This window comes from Panthera tigris, chromosome D4 (genome assembly GCF_018350195.1).
Source record: "Panthera tigris isolate Pti1 chromosome D4, P.tigris_Pti1_mat1.1, whole genome shotgun sequence".
NCBI lineage: Eukaryota > Metazoa > Chordata > Mammalia > Carnivora > Felidae > Panthera > Panthera tigris.
In genome coordinates, this window is record NC_056672.1 from 54,465,151 (window position 1) to 54,483,810 (window position 18,660).

General features: G+C 39.7%; 1 protein-coding gene across 3 annotated transcripts in view; it reads right to left on the reverse strand.

The window, feature by feature from the left end:
• The window catches only part of DDX58 (DExD/H-box helicase 58), a 46,961-nt gene that overhangs the window by 5,976 nt on the left and 22,325 nt on the right, over positions 1 to 18,660 (reverse strand). For 2 of the 3 annotated variants that reach the window (XM_007076591.3, XM_042965144.1), the window contains 11 exons: positions 18,324 to 18,446; positions 17,127 to 17,228; positions 16,556 to 16,709; positions 15,762 to 16,020; positions 13,366 to 13,528; positions 11,523 to 11,642; positions 7,797 to 7,954; positions 6,678 to 6,813; positions 5,581 to 5,729; positions 3,318 to 3,408; positions 562 to 732 (listed from right to left, as the gene is read on the reverse strand). In XM_007076591.3, the coding sequence (XP_007076653.2) occupies positions 562 to 732; positions 3,318 to 3,408; positions 5,581 to 5,729; positions 6,678 to 6,813; positions 7,797 to 7,954; positions 11,523 to 11,642; positions 13,366 to 13,528; positions 15,762 to 16,020; positions 16,556 to 16,709; positions 17,127 to 17,228; positions 18,324 to 18,446 (1,626 nt within the window). The remainder of the gene's footprint in view (positions 1 to 561; positions 733 to 3,317; positions 3,409 to 5,580; positions 5,730 to 6,677; positions 6,814 to 7,796; positions 7,955 to 11,522; positions 11,643 to 13,365; positions 13,529 to 15,761; positions 16,021 to 16,555; positions 16,710 to 17,126; positions 17,229 to 18,323; positions 18,447 to 18,660) is intronic. The other variant, XM_007076592.3, reaches the window with a different exon arrangement.

Here is an 18,660-nt window from a genome sequence, read left to right on the forward strand (position 1 = left end):
GGATTTTGACCTTTTTAACATCATGTAAATCGGGACCTATTAGAGTTCCTATGCAGGGGAGTAATATGCCCAAAGCTGTTTTTCAGGAAGTAAAGTGGCCGCTGTTGTTATGGAAATTGAAAAAAGAAAGAGAGGCTACTTAGGAGATCACCTAGTTGAGGTAAGACAGAAAAATCCCATGGAGTTTTTCTTCTAGAATACAGGGATCCATCAGTACCACAAGCACCACCATGAGAGGTCCACATGTTGGCTATACATGTACAGTCCAAGTGGGAATTCTGTTTCCATAAATGTCAGTCAATGTAGGTCAATTAAACAGTACTCATTGTGCACAAGAATCAAAATGGGATATATATTAGTGGGCAAAATTGTACTCCCCAATCCTGATCAAGTAAGTCACTGTTAGGGCCAATGATATCAAAGTCCACTGTGCCAAACAAGGGTCAGTAAAAGAGGCCAGAAGCACAATGACTGGTCGAACGTAAGTTTGTAAATGACAGACACACTCACAAATCAGACAAGCTGGCAGTCACTTAGTAATGGCATCAAAGCTCTTCTTACCTCTAGTTTGGATCATTTTGATGACATTGCCCACATACTCATACAGGATGACCAAATTGCACTCAGCAATGTCAATGCCTTCATCAGCAACTGAAGTCGCGATCAGAATCTTTTTATCTCCATTAGTTCTGAATGCATCCAATGCACACTTCTGTGCTGGGAGTGTCATCCCTGCATCAGAGTCAAAGGGCATTTTAGAAGTCACCAAAAGAGGGAACTTTACCCTTGAAAAATAGCCATTAATGATGGAATGCTCACTACATGGTCAAATACTAAAGTAAGTGCTTTATATCCATGATGTCAAAACAACCCTAGGCACTAGGGTCTATTCTTATCCTTGTTTTAGAGGACATAATGGTGGTGTTTAACAATTTGGACTCTGCCACAAGACTGCCTGAGTTCAAATCCTAGCTGGGGGACTAACTAGCTGTGTGAGATAACAGTCATGTTATCTCAAAACAAATACTGATTTTTTTTTTTTTTGGGGGGGGGGGAATTATCAACAACTAATCATAATGCCTTTGAATGTGTCCAGGACTTTACAGCTGAAAAAACAGTTTCACAACTACTTATTCACTGGAACTTCACAAAGCCCTTTTTGGTTGATGTGGAAAGTGTTCTAACTCCCCTTTACAGATGAAGACCTTAAGACTTTGGAAGTCTGATAAACTGACAGCCTAGTTAGTGGCAGAACCAGGCCTGAATTTAAGTCTGAGACCCTAAGAGTGTGCAGTTCTCAGTCATGGATATACTATGAAGAAAAAGAATTTCAATGGTCTCTACCTCTGAGTTAATAGAATTCATAAAAGTTGGCAGCCAAAATCTGCAGATATATTTTAAGGCCAAAACGTTCACCCATTTCTTCCTCAAACATTTACTCAGCAATTATAGTTTGTCAGCTAAAAATATAATGGTTAAAAGGTCCATTTTTACCTATAAGGATCTCATAGAAGAAGAATATAAATAGGAAGCTATAATTCAATGTGATGAGCAGTGAAATGGAGGCAGAGCGGATCTAAGGGATGGGAAGGAGAGACACCTCAACTTGTCTTAGGAGGTTGGGGAAGGCCACTTGGATAAGCACAATGACTGGTACAGAGTACCATTTCCAAACAAATGTGGATGGACGGATGATGGATAGATAGATGATGGATGGATAAATGAATAAACAAGAAAATATTTTGAGTGCCTATTTGTGAAGAAATAACAAAGTTTGAAAATCAACTCATGTAGGAGTCAAATTGCAGAGAACTTTAAATTCCAAGTGCCATAATTTGGCATTGGACTTCATTTGGTAAGCTAAATTTTCAAAATCTGCATTTACTTTTCAGATTCATGAAGTTTAAACTTTGTATAAGTGCAAGAGTGATGACTGAGGACTGACAGGATGGGGACTGCTTATTATAAACAAAACTAAACAGGAGGAAGGAAGTGAAGACCAGTCCCTGCTGGTCACTGAGGGGTGGGGAGCACAGCTGCAAGAATGTCACGTGGGGGCTGGTCACCCTAGATCTTCTTGGATAATGACAGAGGCATCCTTTCATGCTTTAACCACCCTAGCTAGATATCAGGATTGTCTGCTTGAGCTTTTTCTTTTTCTTTTTTTTTAAGTTTATTTAATTATTTTGAGAGAGAGCAAAGAAGTGAGCAGGGGAGGGTCAGAGAGAGGAAGAGAGAATCCCAAGCAGTATCCACGCTGTCAGCACAGAGCTCGACTCGGGGCTCAAACTCACGCAATGTGAGATCATGACCTGAGCCGAAATCAAGAGTCAGACGCTCAACTGGCTGAGCTACCCAGGTGCCCCTGACCTTTTTTTTTTTTATTGTAAAATATATAATACACATAAAAGCATCAATAGTTTAAAAAACAATAAAATAAAAACAGAACATTTCTATTTCCAGCTGATCTTAATCTACTGGTTGAGAATTGGAGAAAAAGAGTGACATGCTCAAACAATATTATAAAAAACAACTGGTTTTTCCCACCGGATATATGGGAAGAAGCAATGTTTACAAGTTTTTGGCATTTGAGCATTGTGATGGCTTTCTGATGTGTCAACTTGGCTAGGCTGGACTATAGTACCTAGTAACAGATCTAGGTGTTTTTGTAAGGGGAATTAGCAGATGTAATTAAAGTCCCTAATCAGGGGTGCCTGGGTGGCTCAGTCAGTTAAGTGTCTGACTTCGGCTCAGGTCATGATCTCGCAGTCTGTGAGTTCGAGCCCCACGTCGGGCTCTGTGCTGACAGCTCAGAGCCTGGACCCTGCTTCGGATTCTGTGTCTCCTTCTCTCTCTGCTCCTCCCCTGCTCTTGCTCTGTCTCTCTCTCTCTCAAAAAATAAATAAACATTAAAAAAAAAAAGTTCCTAATCACTTGACATTTAAGTTGTGAAAGACGTTTCATCCTTGGTTGGCCTGACCCACAATCAGCCCTTTGAAAGAGGACTTCGGCATCAGTCCCTGAGCTCAGAGACTCGAAATAGTTCATGCCTGTGGAGGTCAGGCCTGCTCCTGACCACCTGCTCTATGGATTTCAGACTTCCTTTGCCAGTCCAACTATGTATGCTACCTCCCAAATGCCTATGAACATATGTGTTTCACACATAAACAACACATATATGTATATATGTATGTGTGTACAACCTCCTACTGGTTTTACTTCTCCAGACTGATATAAGTATTAGAAAAGAATTTGAATATATTATAAATATTCTTATATATATAGTATACTAACTCTAATTCATTATATATAAGTACCTGTGTTCTGATTTGTTTTGCCCCGTCCAGTCAATATGCCAGGTTTTAGAAAGCTGAGTTCAGAATTTTCTTCAATCCATTTCTTCAAAGCCTGAAAATCAAAAGCAATTATCAGTTGGACACTATTTGTATAAAATCTGTATTAATACTGAAATACTGCAAGAAGAAAAAAAAAACCTTTAAGTTAGTGAACAGTTTTCTGACAAACCTGAGAATAAATGCTTTTTGGCACTGAATTCTATGCAATAATTAACTGTAGTGGTTAAGACCTTTGTGATCTGACACAAAATATACACAAAAAAATATCTCTAAGATATTTTTTAAATGAAGAAAAGCAATGCTCAGAATAGTGAATGTGTAGAACTAATAGTGAATTTAGCAAGATCTCAGGACATAAGATCAATATACAGAAGTCAGTTGTATTTCTGTTCACCAGCAACAAGCAACTAAGTATAATACAACAGCATTAAAAAACTGACACTTAGGTGTAAGTCTAACAAAACACGTGCAGAATCTATATGTGAAAACAATGAAACAGTGATAAAAGAAACCAAAGATGTGGTAGGTAGCCCGTCAGATGGTTCCCAATGATCTCTAGCCCTGGTCTTCAGATCCTTGTGTAATCCCCTCGAGTAGGAACTGAACTCACTGACGTGCTTCTAATGAATAAAAACATGGCAGACATGATCACTTCCAAGTTGATCTTATAAAATGATTACGACTTCCACATTAGGCTCACTCTCTCAGTCTCTCTCCGATCACTCACTCTAGAGGAGGCCTGCTGTCATTCTCGGAGGCAACCCTGTGAAAAGGCCCACATGAGTGAGCTCAGAAGCACAGATTCTGAGGCCCGCTGGTAGCCATGTAGGCTAAGGTTGGAAGTTGAGCCTCTCAAGTAAAGCCTTAAGATGACTACAGCCTTGGGAGAGCCTGAGCCGGAAACATCCAGTTGAGTGGTTTCTAGACTCCTGATCCATAGGTATTATAAGATAATAGATGTTTGTTACTACCAGTCACTAAGTTTTGAGGTAATTTTTTATCAGCAATAATACAGATACTAATACAGAAGCCCTATATAAACGAAGAAAGAGAGATAATATGGTCATGGATTCGAAGACTCCATATTTTTAAGATGTTACTTCTCCCCAATTTTATCTGTTGATTCAATGCAATCCCATTCGAAATTCCAGCAGATTTTTTCATACATGTGAATGAGCTTATTCTAAAATATAAATGGAAAAGCAAAGGAAGATAGCTAAAACAATTCCAAAAAAAGGAAAAAAGTTGGAGGACTCACACTATATAAAGCTAATCAAGACAGTATGGGATGGGTTAAAGGATAGATGGATATAGATGAATGGAACAGAATCAAGAATCCAGAATAGACCTATATAAATACAGTCAACTGATTTTTTTTTAAGTTACAAAGGCAATTCAATGGAAAAAGGACGATCTTTCAACATATAGAGCTGCAATAATTAGCTATCCACATAAAAAAAGAAAAAAAGCATCTCAACCCATAACTCAAAATAGATTGTAGACCTAAATGTAAAATGCAGAACTATAAACCTTCGAGAAGATAACAAAGAAAATCTTTGTGATCTTGGGTAAACAAAGAGTTCTTATGTACAATACCAAAAGCACAAGCCACAAAAAGAAAAAATTGATAAACTAGGCTTTGTAAAAAGTTAAAAGTTTCAATCTATGAAAGATACTGTTAAGAGAATTAAAAGACCAAAAGAAAATATATACAAATCACATTTCTCACAGAGGACTTTTTTGTCAGAATATACTTTAAAAACTTTCACTCAACAATAATATGTTAACAACCCAATCAGATCCTATTTTAAAATGGACAAAAGATGTGCAGAGACACTTCACCAAAGAAGATATATGGATGTCTAATCAGTTTATGGAGAAACGTTCAACTGCATTAGTTGAGATGCAAATATAGTAAAATGAACATTTACTCTAGGAAGATACCACTACATGCCCAGAGCATGGTTATGGTTTTTTAAATTGACCAAAAATTTTTAAAAAATATGAAGTCCTTGCTCTACAGGTACCAAGACTTACTAGAAACTATTGGTCAAAACAGTGAGGTATTAATATAAGGATAAACAAAGAGATAATCAGAACAGAATAGCCCAGAAACAGCCCACACATATACAGGTGCCTGATTACAGAGCAGTGAGGAAAGGACAATCTTTTCAATAAAATGGTGCTAGGTCGATGTGTAATCCACAAGAAGAAAGAAGCTTACATCCACAAGTGCTCTGGTTTTCACAAAGAGGATGGTTCTACTCTCTGGGTTTAAGTGGTACTCCTCTTGCAAGATGAAGCAGAGATCTTTGAGTTTTGGGTTCTCATTGCTGGGATCCATAGAAACGCTTTCCAGTTTCTGCAGCTTTTCTGCAAAAGGGGAACATTCTATAAATGGCTTACAAATTCTAGAATTTAGAACACACTGTGACCATTAGCTAGAGTTCAAGTAGTTAATCTCTCAATCCTTGACCAGAATTTTAAGAGCAATAACCACTGCTTTAATGTAACATTAAATGTAGCAATAAATGCATATTTATTTTTGCCCCAGAGAGCTGATTGCCCAATGTTTAGCAGCACACAACTGAGCTACACATATGTATACTAAATACTTTCCTATAAGCCAAAATAAGAGAGAGGGAGAAGGACTTACTTTTCATTTAAAATTTTCCTATATTTTTCTAAATATGAGAGCAGTAGGATTATGGGCGATTTTGGTTTTCTTCTGTATAGAAGTACATACAAATTATAGTATGCTGACTACCACTGAACACTTTAATTTTTAAACCTTTGTAAAATTACTAAAAGTTAAACCAAAAAAAAATGCTACTACCTATTATAATTTCTATGGGATGTATACTTCGCAAATCCTATTTTACTTCTTTTTTTTTTTAACTTTTTTTTAATGTTTATTTATTTTTGAGACAGAGAGAGACAGAGCATGAATGGGGGAGGGTCAGAGAGAGGGAGACACAGAATCTGAAGCAGGCTCCAGGCTCTGAGCTGTCAGCACAGAGCCCGACACGGGGCTCGAACTCACGGACCGTGAGATCATGACCTGAGCCGAAGTCAGACGCTTGACCGACTGAGCCACCCAGGCGCCCCCTATTTTACTTCTTAACAAGAAGAACTAATGTTAAGCAACGGATTTTTTTCCTTAAGTACCACATTTCACTGATGATTCATAGTCCTATCTACATAAGATCTTCTTGATCAACTCCCTGAGCATCACTGCACACTAAATATAATGCAACGTAAGTATGCTGCCACTGGAGTCACCAGGTTCCAACGGCTTCCTCCTCTAGAAACACCACCCACCTTCGAATCTCCGAGTGAGATCTTGCTCAATCTCATCAAATCCTGCCGCTCGGACGTTGGTGAAGAAGTCTTTCAAGTAATCCAGAGCATCTTTCATTCGCGCATGCTCATTGATAATGAGGGCATCATTATATTTCTGTTGAAAATGAAAACTGGGTTTCAGTGTGTCTCCAATGCCTAATGCATTCACTGTACTAAAATTCAATTAGCTGTACTTAGCGTGAGTAGGGGAGGGGCAAAATAAACTTTTCTCAAATCTATTCCAACTTAGTTTTTTAAGATGAATGGCTCCAATGGAACTGCAATAAAACCTTTGAACCAAATATTGTTTTAAAATCTGAATTAGCTAGAATCATACATTAATTAGGATCATTTTGAATTTAGAATTCCACCTTGGAAGAGAGAGAGGAAATTACAAGAAAAATCCATGTCAAAGATTAAAGAACAAGAGCAAATCAATTTCCACATCAACTTGCCTCATGATTCAGACATTCGACTTAATCTCTTCATACATCCAAAGCCATCACTGAATTGCAACTGCACCTGTTCAGAATGATGGTGCTGACCACCTACACCAAATATTCAACTAAATTCATTAAATTCCAAAAATGCATACAGACTGAGTGCATTTTTAAATACTTTCAATGGCATGATGAGCAGAGGTGATGGTTGTTTCTCAACTTCTTGGTTAACCAGTAAGCAACCAAAGACTCTGGATTTCTGAGCCTGTGGCTTTGCCAAAGGTAAGAAAACATATGCTCAAGATAAGGTAGCAGGAGTCACCTAATGAACTTTCAAGATGACTGTCACCAATCACATATCTACAATAATGGTCATCATCCCCCAATTTCTTTCAATCATGTCAATCATAGCAATGCTAGAGGCATGGCATAGAATCCCAGCCTTTGTTTCCATCCTGTTTCTACTAGTGTTAAGTTTCAGTAGGCAGAGAAGATGCTAAATGGGGTAACTTTAAAGTTTGCTTCATAGGAACCTTTTGGAAAGTTCCTAAGTGAGCTCTTGAAACAGGGTGAAAAGTTGATGTTCTCTCAGCTACCAGAGCAAAGCTCCCAGTTAGGTGCTAAAACTAAAATACACTTTTGCAAAGAAGCCACATACCCGCAAATGGGAAGTGTACAAAAACAGTGCTTTACAAATCCTGCTCTCTTCATCTTTGTCAGGCAACTGAAACACCGTGCATGCTTTCTGAACAGTAACGATCCATTGTTCATATTTCTGCGTTCCAAATTCCCTATTTTGAATTTGAGATATACCTTCTGGAAGAAGAAAAAGGTTTTCATTATGCCATATGATCAGCCATTTAAAGTTCTAAGCATGCCTCACCCTCTAATTTTCTTTTTTTTATTAAAAATGTATTTTAAGTTTTTTAAAATGTTTATTTATTTTTGAGAGAGAGAGAGCATGAGTAGGGGAGGGGCAGAGAGCGAGGGACACACAGAATCTGAAGCAGGCTCCAGGCTATGAGCTGTCAGCACAGAGCCCTACACAGGGCTTGAACTCACGAACCACGAGATTATGACCTGAGCCAAAGTTGGACACTTAACCAACTGAGCCACCCAGGTGCCCCCCCACCTAATTTTTTTCTTACTCTCTGTAAACAGAATATTCCTCCTGAAATAGTTTTCAGCAGCAGTATATCTGTGTTTGCATATGATTGCTTACTGAATACTCTCTGCACCAAGAAATCAAAGTACTCTTTATTTCATTTTCACAAATCTGTAAGGTAGAGGTTACATTTTACAGGTGAGGAAACCAAAGCTCAGAAAAGCAAAGTAGTTTATCCAAAGTGACATAGCTAGTACATGGGGGAGTACAGGAATGCAAATCCTGGTGTGTCTGATACCCAAATCTTACCAGCTTTGTGAGCTAACAACCAAAGCAGCCCAGAAGTAAAACAATGGACATGAAGATATCTAACTTTGCTTTTAAAAATGAAGTAGTGAATAAAAATAACAGGTCTCATGAGCTTCATCAGGAGGATATTTAAAAGCAGGAGAGAAAGAACTCAACACAGTCTATTCTGCCTTGCTGTAAACTGAAGCCATCTGATCTCCACAGCATCACTCACAGGGCTGAGCAAAGAGCTTGTCATGGATGCTTCTGTATGTGTGCATCGCCTAAGTTATGCCTCATCTCAGTTGCTTGGTCTAAGCATTGAGCATATGCTGTGGTCCAGGCTCTGTGCAGGGTCCTGGGGGTAAAAGCATGTAGAAGACCGAAGCCTGATCTCAAGCGGCTCAGTCTGTGAGTTATTCTGGGATTGAATCTCCAGGTCTCCCTGTTAAGAGCACAGTATAATAAAACTCACAGGCAAGAGCTATATTTCTGGGTTAAATTGCTCCTCTCACCCTTTCATGTTTAACAGGAGGAACAAAGGAGGCTACTCAGACAAGTAGCACTGACATGCTTCTTTCCCAGCCCCAACTATAAACAAGGTGGCCAGATGAATTAACAAGTATTTCTTGAACACGGGTGGGTGTGAAAATGAGTTAAGCAATGGGTAAATGAACTGCTGATAGGATATGGACTGGGGAAAAGGTGGAGGTAGAGAATTAGAGGTGGGAGGAATAAGAAGGTAGGAATCCATGTCTCTCTGCCCTTCTGCTACTTCCCCAGTTTAATCACATCATAGTGTTCCTGGATAATGTGACAGCCTCTTAACTCGTCTCCCTACTTCTTGCTTTGTTCCCTCCAATCCACTGCCCACTCAGCAGCTAGAGTGGGTTCGCAAAACTGCAGATGAGACACTATGCTACCCCAATGCTTAAAAGGCTTTAGGGGATTTCTCTGGCCAGATCCTACCCGGCTCCCAGGATCCTCTGTGATCTTGTCTCTGACTACTTCTAATTCTTTTTTTTTTTTTTTTTTAATTTTTAAAAATATTTATTTATTTTTGAGATAGACAGAGTGTGAGCAGGGGAGGGGCAGAGACAGAGGGAGACAGAATCTGAAGCAGGCCCCAGGCTCTGAGCTGTCAGCACAGAACCTGACACGGGACTCGAACTCACAAACTGTGAGACCATGAGCTGAGCTGAGGTCAGACACTTAACCGACTGAGCCACCCAGGCACCCCTGCCTGTTTCTGATTCTTATCTCCAGCAGTTGACAAGACTAATGGAAATCCACATACTTAGTCCACTTTCCTGGCTGTTGCACACACTGTTTCCTCTGCCTGAAACACACCTTACCACCACCACCCACCTACCCCTATCCTGTTGTTTTATTATTACTTATCTAATTTTGGCCTTACACATTACACTGGAAATACCACAAGGGTAGGAGCTGTATCTCAGGGTCCATGCTATATTCCCATCACCTGGCATATGGCCTAGGACCAGGTGAATGATGAGTGAATGAGCATGTTCGAGGAACTGCTAAATCAAAGGATTCAAGTATGGAAGGAGTGTCAGATAAAACTGGAAAGATAAGTAGAACCAGAGTGTGCAGGCAGGGATCAAACTGGCAGGTCAGAGGCTTAGAGGGCTTTGCTTGTAAGGCAGAGAGATTCAAGCAGGATACTGACACGATCAAACTGGTATTTCAGAAAGACCAACCAGGTAATGGCGGGTTGAATGGAGAAATGAGTAGGGGTGGGTAAGCCAGCCAGCCAGCCAGCTGTGAGATTAAGTCCTAAAGCAAGCTGTGAAAGAAAAAGAGATGAGAAAAAAAAGTAAAGTAAGTGTGAAAAAGGTGAACTCACAAATTCAGCATCTCCAGAGCTGCTCCTAGTGGTGGAAGCAGCACTACCCACCGGTGTACCTACAAGTGCACAAGCCAGAAGCCCAGTGGAAGTCACCCCCACTCCCATCCGAAGCCAGCTGGCCATGAAATCTGAATACTTCCTGTTTGCAGGGCTCTGCACAAGCCTCCTCCCTCTACCAACCTGTCTTGACTGCCTCTGTTTGGCCCTCTTTGTTCACTGGTATCCTTATCACCTCATCCATCAGTTTAAAATCTTCAGGTGCTTTGCACTGCTTTTAGGAGAAAGTCAAACTCAGTCCTACCAAGTCTTTCCCTGTCTGGCCCCTGCCTCTTTCTACTCACTCCTTTCTACTACTCATGTATTACGAGCACCATGAGATGCTTGCAGTTCCTGAAACATTCTCTTCCTTCAATGCCTGACACCTTTTCAATCTCACTTGTCTCTTTCTTAACTTGGCCTCAAGCTTCAAGATTGTCTCAGGCATCATCCCATCCCAGAGAGCTTTCCCTGCAGCCCACTCTAGGCCAAAGTTCCCAACGTGCTCCCACGGCACCCAGTGTGTACCTCTGCCCTGCTGTGTGGAAGCCCCCTGCATCTGATTCTCATTATTTGACTGTGAATTCCCCAAGGTTGGGACTATGTCTTTAACCTTGTTATTCCCATTAGCTAGCACAATGAATATCTGGTGAATGAATGAAAGAACAAAAGAGAAGAAGAGAACTTGGGTGACTTCGTGAGAAAGTCTCAGAAGAACAAAGAATCAAAGGTCACCTCCTGTTTCAATCTGATCCATCAGGGAAATGGTGGTTTCATATAAATAGGGAATTTATATTTTCATATAAGTAGGAAGAACAGAAAGCTAATTGCAGAGATTAAGAAAGTCATGAATTGATTGAAATATGGTATTTTTCAGGTATGTAAGTCAACACAGATTTACTTTGGATTAAAAAAAACGAGACTAAAGAAGGAATTTTAAGGTTCCTCAATAACCTATAATCAAGAAGGCTAACCTCTTGATATAGTCTTGACACTGTCTGAACTGAAGAGAATGCAAAAAGACACTAGGGAATAATACATGGCTATTCCTAAGTGGAGAGAACGCAAAATGAGATTTATCTCACCGAGAGTTATGGTACCGATTTCGTCAAAGATACTCTTTGCCAGACTCTCTGTTTCCCTCATCAGCTGAGAGATGATGCATTTAAATCTGTCAGTGGTCCGTGATTCCACTTTCCTGAAAACTAGAGCCATCAGAGTAAAGTGAGTATTTTTCAGGAAGAACACATCATACTTCAAAGTAGGCATCTGCACACCTTTCTCTGCCTCTGTTATTTCTTCTGTAAGACCTAAGGCCCCAAGCTCACAGGCAGGTAGTCTAAATCATATATCAAATCTTCAGAAACCTTGCAATAGCTCCCTAATGCTTAATGCACAGATTCTAACATCTTCATTTTTCATGGTCTGGGTCTAATCTGACTTCTCACTCTGGTTTTCTTATTACTCAACTCTACTTTGACAAGGCTGGTATCAATCTTATCTCTGCAAATACAACACTTTTTCAGTCTCTCTTCTTTGATCTTCTCCTTTCCCACCCAACCCTCAGAAGTGTTCACATTGTTCCTAAAATTCATTATTGCATTGTTTCAGCAGAAACTTATTCCCTGCCTACCATATGCCATGTTCTGGTGATAAACAGTTGAAAGGAACACACTCTGTGGTCCAGAGAGGTCTGTGTTCTTAGGGGAGAAATATGTGTAGCCAAATAACCACAGTAAAGTGCTATAACAATAACTATGTGCAAGGTATCATGGAGCACAAGAAAAAGAATCTCTAATCCTTCCAAAGGAGGAAATGTTGTCGGGTAAATAGGGGAAGAGGAAAGGAGAAAGCACACGATGCACTTGAGGAGCCCAGAGGAATGTGACAAGGTTGGGCTTATGGGAGGGGGAGGAGATGAAGCACAGAGGGCAGAGGGACTGGATTTTAAAGAAATTTGTACTTGATACTAAAAAGTTTAGATTAGGTGCCTTCCCTAAAATCCTTACAGGCAGCTCCCAGAAGGGAACTTAACTGCCCCTCTCTGGCTATCTCATGTCTGTTTGTTCTGCCTTATACAGTCATACACTATCCCCAAAGCAAAGAGAAAGGTATATATGTCTCCACTTCCTCTCTTCCTTGTTGGGTCAGTATAGCATTGTAATTTAATAAACATTTGCTACTCAAATCTTTTTTAAAAAATCAAATACTGATCTGCTGAGGAAAAATACAATGAATTCAGATTAATTTCCTTTCAACCCAAATCATCACATCCATACTCAAATAATAAATGACCACACAGTCTCCTCCTCAGGCATGCAACACAGGGAAGAGCTGAGCCCAGCTCTTAGCCATTTACATGCTGTGATTTTAATTTTTAAAACAAAATTTTTTTAACGTTTATTCATTTTTTGATAGAGACAGAGCGTGAATGGGGCAGGGGCAGAGAGGGAGGGAGACACAGAATTAAAAGCAAGCTCCAGGCTCTGAGCTGTCAGCACAGAGCCTGATGCGGGGCTCGAACTCACAGACTGTGAGATCATGACCTAAGCTGAAGTTGGATGCTTAACCAACTGAGCCACCCAGGCGCCCCTACATGCTGTGATTTTTCTCATCACGCCTCATTGTTAGTATCTTTATAAGAACTTTATCAAAAACACAAAACCAAAAAAAAAAAAAAGAATTTTATCAAACTGAAGAATAAGAATGTTTGTTTTAGGACAGTCCCCTCCTGAGGTTTGTCTACTGCCTGGGGATACAGCTCAGCTAAGGAGACAGCTGTGAAATGTAATTATTTCCCAAGTTTGGGGTGAAATATTTTCCACTAAACGGAAAAGGTAAAAACTCAGTATTCATCCAAATGGCTCTGAACTAAGAAACGCGGAGGGTAACAAAGTCCTAAAGGGCACGCTATGGGATTCCACTTACACTTTTGGGGCTTATAAACAATTTCTTCCAGTTCCTCCAAGTTGTCTTTGACTGTTGCTATCACTGATGTGTCAAGAGAAGCACACAGTCTGCAGATATATTCCACGGCTTCTGCTGTGCTTTTGGCATCCCCAATGCCAACCGAGGCAGTCAGCCCAATGACCTGTGAGGAGCATTGCAAATCATCAGATGCCTGGGAAACTGCATGCCATTTCCACAATCCTGCATACAACTCTTTCCTGTTAAAGTCAGGTTTTATTTTTTGTTTTGTTTTGTTTTTACTAATTTCCCATAAAGAGCAAGAACAGTACTTATTTTTTCTGATATTTTCCATGACATTGCAAATGGAAAGGTCCCCATTAGGCAAAGCACTGAATAAATGCAAAAGTCGGAACTCATCCGATGAACATGAATCAGCAAAGAAACCAAGAGTGGAAACCCTTTCAAGGAAGGACTTCTCTTCTCTACTCTTGTGTCCCCCATAATGTGTAGATCAACATACTGAAAGGAAAGGGACTAAAATCAGACACAATTCCATTCTAAACTCAACCATGTCACACTGGCTGCATGTCCCTGAACAATGCAGGGACACATGTCAGCTGTCTCTAAAAGTTGGGAAACAACAGCTATTTAAAATGGTAGTTGTGTGAATTCAGTAACAAGATTTATAAAAAATTTAGCTTAATGGTCACCTAACAATTTAAGTTCTACTTGAATAGCCACTCAGTAAATACTGAATAACTGACTCATTAGCAAGAAATCTAGTTAACCACCAATTTTTTTTTTTAATTTATTTATTTTTGGGACAGAGAGAGACAGAGCATGAACGGGGGAGGGGCAGAGAGAGAGGGAGACACAGAATCGGAAACATGCTCCAGGCTCCGAGCCATCAGCCCAGAGCCCGACGCGGGGCTCGAACTCACGGACCGCGAGATCGTGACCTGGCTAAAGTCGGACGCTTAACCGACTGCGCCACCCAGGCGCCCCACCACCAATTTTTTTCTAGAAGAAGCTTTAAGAAATGTGATTGCTGGGGGCACCTAGATGGCTCAGTCGGTTGGGTATCTGACTGGGGTTCAGGTCATGATCTCACTGCTGTTGAGTTCAAGTCCCGCATCGGGCTCTGTGCTGACAGCTCAGAGCCTGGAGCCTGCTTCAGATTCTATGTCTGTCTGTCTGTCTGTCTGTCTCTCACTCTCTGTCTCTCTCTCCCCCTCTCTCTCGACCCCTCCCCTGGTCTCTCTCTCAAAAGTGAATAAACATTAAACAATAAATTTTAAAAAATGTGATTGCTACTGAATTTTGTCTATGGGTACATGCTGAATTTCTCTTAACCTGTGCTTCCTAAAGAGGTAGTTATTAGGGCTAGAGAACTTTATATGATGTGACACTAGTATACCATGCTATAAATTCATGGTTTCCAACCTTATCTGGATCCTCAGTGTAACCAAGCAATTCCCATTTCAAATCCTTTCCATGCACCCCGAGCTCCCTCCTCCATTCCCATCTTGATTATTCCCAGCAAATAATCTCTCTGCCTCTCCTACATTTAAGAGAAAAGAGAGATTAAATGCCAGGGATTCCCCACCTTTCCTGTCCCCATCTAGGAACTACTCTCTGTCTTGACTCCTTTCACACCCTCACCTCTGATGACACCAAAAATGGTGTCCCATCTACCCTCCTGGACTAATGCATATATCTGCCTACTTACCCCATACCCTCTGGTCTCCCCTGACATCCTGTTCTATAAATCATTCCCTCTATCCCCATTCTGCCTCACCTACTGCTATTTACTACTTCACATTCTATACTCAAACAATATTGAAGAGTTTCACAATTCTTGACTCTCGGGCACACCATGCTCTCTCATACCTCTGTGCCTTTGGACACATAGCAGACTTTCCTGAAGACCATCAAGCTATCTAATTTGTACCTTCTTGTTAGCTTTTGCCTAACTTCTTTTGGGTGTTGCCTTACTTTCACAGCACATGAGTTTTCACTCCTGTTCTGACTACAGCTTGTACCCATCACCATAGTGTGTCATCGCCATACATTATGACATAATTTTTACATGTTTGGCTCCCCATGAAATTAAACTGTTTGAGAGCAAGGACTATGTCTTTTTATATTTGTATCCCCAGTGCCTAGCACAATGGATAACACAGGGCGGGGGGGGGGGGGGGGGGGGGGGGGGGGGGGGGGGGGGGCGGGGGGGGGCTGAGGCATGTTTGTTAAGTGAATAAATGAACCAATCAAACAATCAAAATTAATCAATGGGCTATACAATCTGGACTTAGCACCTGAAAAGAACATCCTTAATTTGGTCATAAGAGTAAGTAAATAGGATTTAGCAAGGTTATAGCTCTTCTGAGGAATCCATCTGAATCTGGAGATACCTGAGGCAGTGGGTCTGAAGATCCTCCAAGTTTCTGATCTAGATAATTAAACATGATCATATTATAAGGATGGTGTTTACCAGTATTGTGACATTCATCAAATATCATCAAAGTAAAGACAGAGAGTGATGGAATAGTCCCATTTTTAAGACTATTCACAAGAATCTGTGGAGTTAAAATGATGATGTCATTGTTCTCAACAATCTGTTTCACGGAGACATTCTCAGACGTTGCTCCAGAAACACCTGCAACTTTGTACCTGGGAAATGACAGAAATTCCCTATTACCAACCACAATGTGAATGAGGAACCACAAAGATATAAAACACTAGAGCAGAGCATCAACTGATTAAGCTCTCCTAATTCCAAAAGGAATCTGGAGACAAGTGCTTAGCACAGAGCCTTACACATAGTAAATGATCAACAAATGCAAGCTAGTTATAATTGTTGCTAGCATGTATTAATTCTTTCAAGTCATTAAGAAAGAAAATACTACTTAAAGAGTAATGTTAAATAAGCTATGAAATCATTAAAAAATTAAATGTGCCATTTAAATGTAAAATTTATCTCAGGTCATTTACTCACTCTGTAAGAGCTAGCCAAAGGAGTTTAGGATTTCAAGTGTACCTAACAAAACGGACTTGAATCCATGAAAAATGAATTGTATATAGATTATATAAAGGCTCAATCTACTATCAATTTTTGAATCATGGCTTTCCAAAAACTAAACAAAGCTAAAAACACACCAGTTACATGAAACTAGAGGAGAAAAACAAGACCAACTGTTATACCTACCCAAGTCTTTCAAAATAGTTTGAGAACACAGATTTCTGCTGTTCATACACTGGGAGTTGAACAGCAAAAAAGACAACCTTCCCCTTTTGTCCTTGCGGAAATTTTTTCAGATGATGCTCACATATAAGAAGTGAAACAAAGGTTTTTCCACAACCTTTTAACATAAAAAGAAAAAGAAAATGTGTAACTAATAGTATACTAAAATATTTCTGTAGAAAGGTAATTACTGTTGGCTCCCCTCAAACCACTGCACTGATTGGTAAACTGAGAATGTGGATGGGTTAACTGCAGCAGAATTTACACCAGGACATGAAAATATCAAGTTACTTCCTAGGTAACATGCAAATAAATAGTCAAGGCATAAAGCAAGCTAAAAAGGGGGGCATTTTTTTTTCTTCTTCAAGTTCCTTAAAATACCTGGAGACTCCATTACTGGGACAGTCTTCTCAAAAGACATATGGAGCAAGGAAAATATTGACACTTGCCCATTTTGTCCCAGTATTCAATAAATGAAAAAAAAAAAGGAAGCAAACACAGAAACAAACCATGTAAGCAGTGGCAATCAACTTACCAGTAGGAGCACATATTATTGTGTTTTTTCCTTCCTTAGCAGGCAAAGCAAGCTCTAGTTGGTAATTTCTTGGCTTCACTGGGGTGTAAATATGAGAGACTTCTGTAACACAAAAGGAACAAAATTTCCAAATAGTTACTGCTCTGAGGAATCAAAGAAATAGCTATCTATCATCAAATAGACAGGAATTATGACTTTGCAAGAAGGGCCTCATTTGAGAAAATTTAGAATCCTTGCCTCTTGCTAACCTTTCTAGCTTCTCCATTGATGTGAAGTACAGAATCCTCTATCAATGACAAAGTGCCAATGGTGAGAGTTTTGTTTTGTTTTTTTCTTTAAAGCCACAAAGATTTCTTTCTTAAACAATCTCAAAATCTAGTAAGGAGAAAACTAAAGCAAGAATGGCCTAATTCAGAGCAAGCAGATGGCCACTGGTTAAAGGAAATGCTATATGGAACAAAACAACAAATCCCTCCAAGGTCTCTGAAAAGCAACAAACTGTAAACATTGAATTCTCAAAGCAATTTCATACTGATGAGCAATCATGCTTTATTATTCTGCAGGCTTTCACATAGTATCTTCTCTCAACAGAACAAGAAGTTCCAAGGAATAACCAGAGGCTTTTTCTCACTAACAGATAAGCATATAGAATGTTACTGCCAGAAAAGATCTTAGAAATTATCTATTGACTCCAACCTATTTTAAAGAAAATGAAGATTTCTAAAAGGCTAAGGACCTTTACATACCAGAAAAATTTAAAGCAACTTACATTTGTTGATTTTATTCAGAAATGACAAAAAAAAACTGGTATCACTTGGTTGCAAAAGTAATCTGTAAATTTTCTTCTTACAGTAGCGTTAGCCCCAAATCACACTTTTCTTCTAACACTAGTCAATATTAATCAGAATTTCTTCCCTGGGGTGCCTGGGTGGTTCAGTCGGTTAAGCGTCCAACTTCACTTCAGGTCATGATCTCCCAGTTTGTGAGTTCGAGCCCCACATCAGGCTCACTGCTGTCAGTGCAGAGCCGGCTTCGGATCCTCTGTCCCCCTCTCTCTGCCCCTCCCCATCTTGCACTCTCCCAAAAATGAAAATTAAAAAAAAAAAAAAAAAAGACTATGGCTTTTGGCACTGGAAGACATGTCCCTACACAAAATACCTAAAGAACACCATTATGGAAAAGAACAATGCTGGGTACCTGAAGATGGACATGAATTCTGACTAAGATTCTGGCATTCAGATTCTTCCTTGTAGAAAATCTGTATGTCAGAAGTTTCCATTTCATCATCCTCAAGAACTTTCACGTCAATATTCTTTGCACCTGTATGAGACCAAAAAACACCTCAGAATCTTCATCTGATCTGATTATTGTCTTGACAGCACAAGTCCTACAAAGAGGTCATAATAGTAAAATTTTCAACTTCTGTTAAGATTTTGCACAACCACTTGCTTCACCTTCTAAAACAATTAAAAGAATCTTTTAGAGTTTGATGTCTCAATTTGGAGTCTGAACTCCAAAGTCATTTAGGACTTTA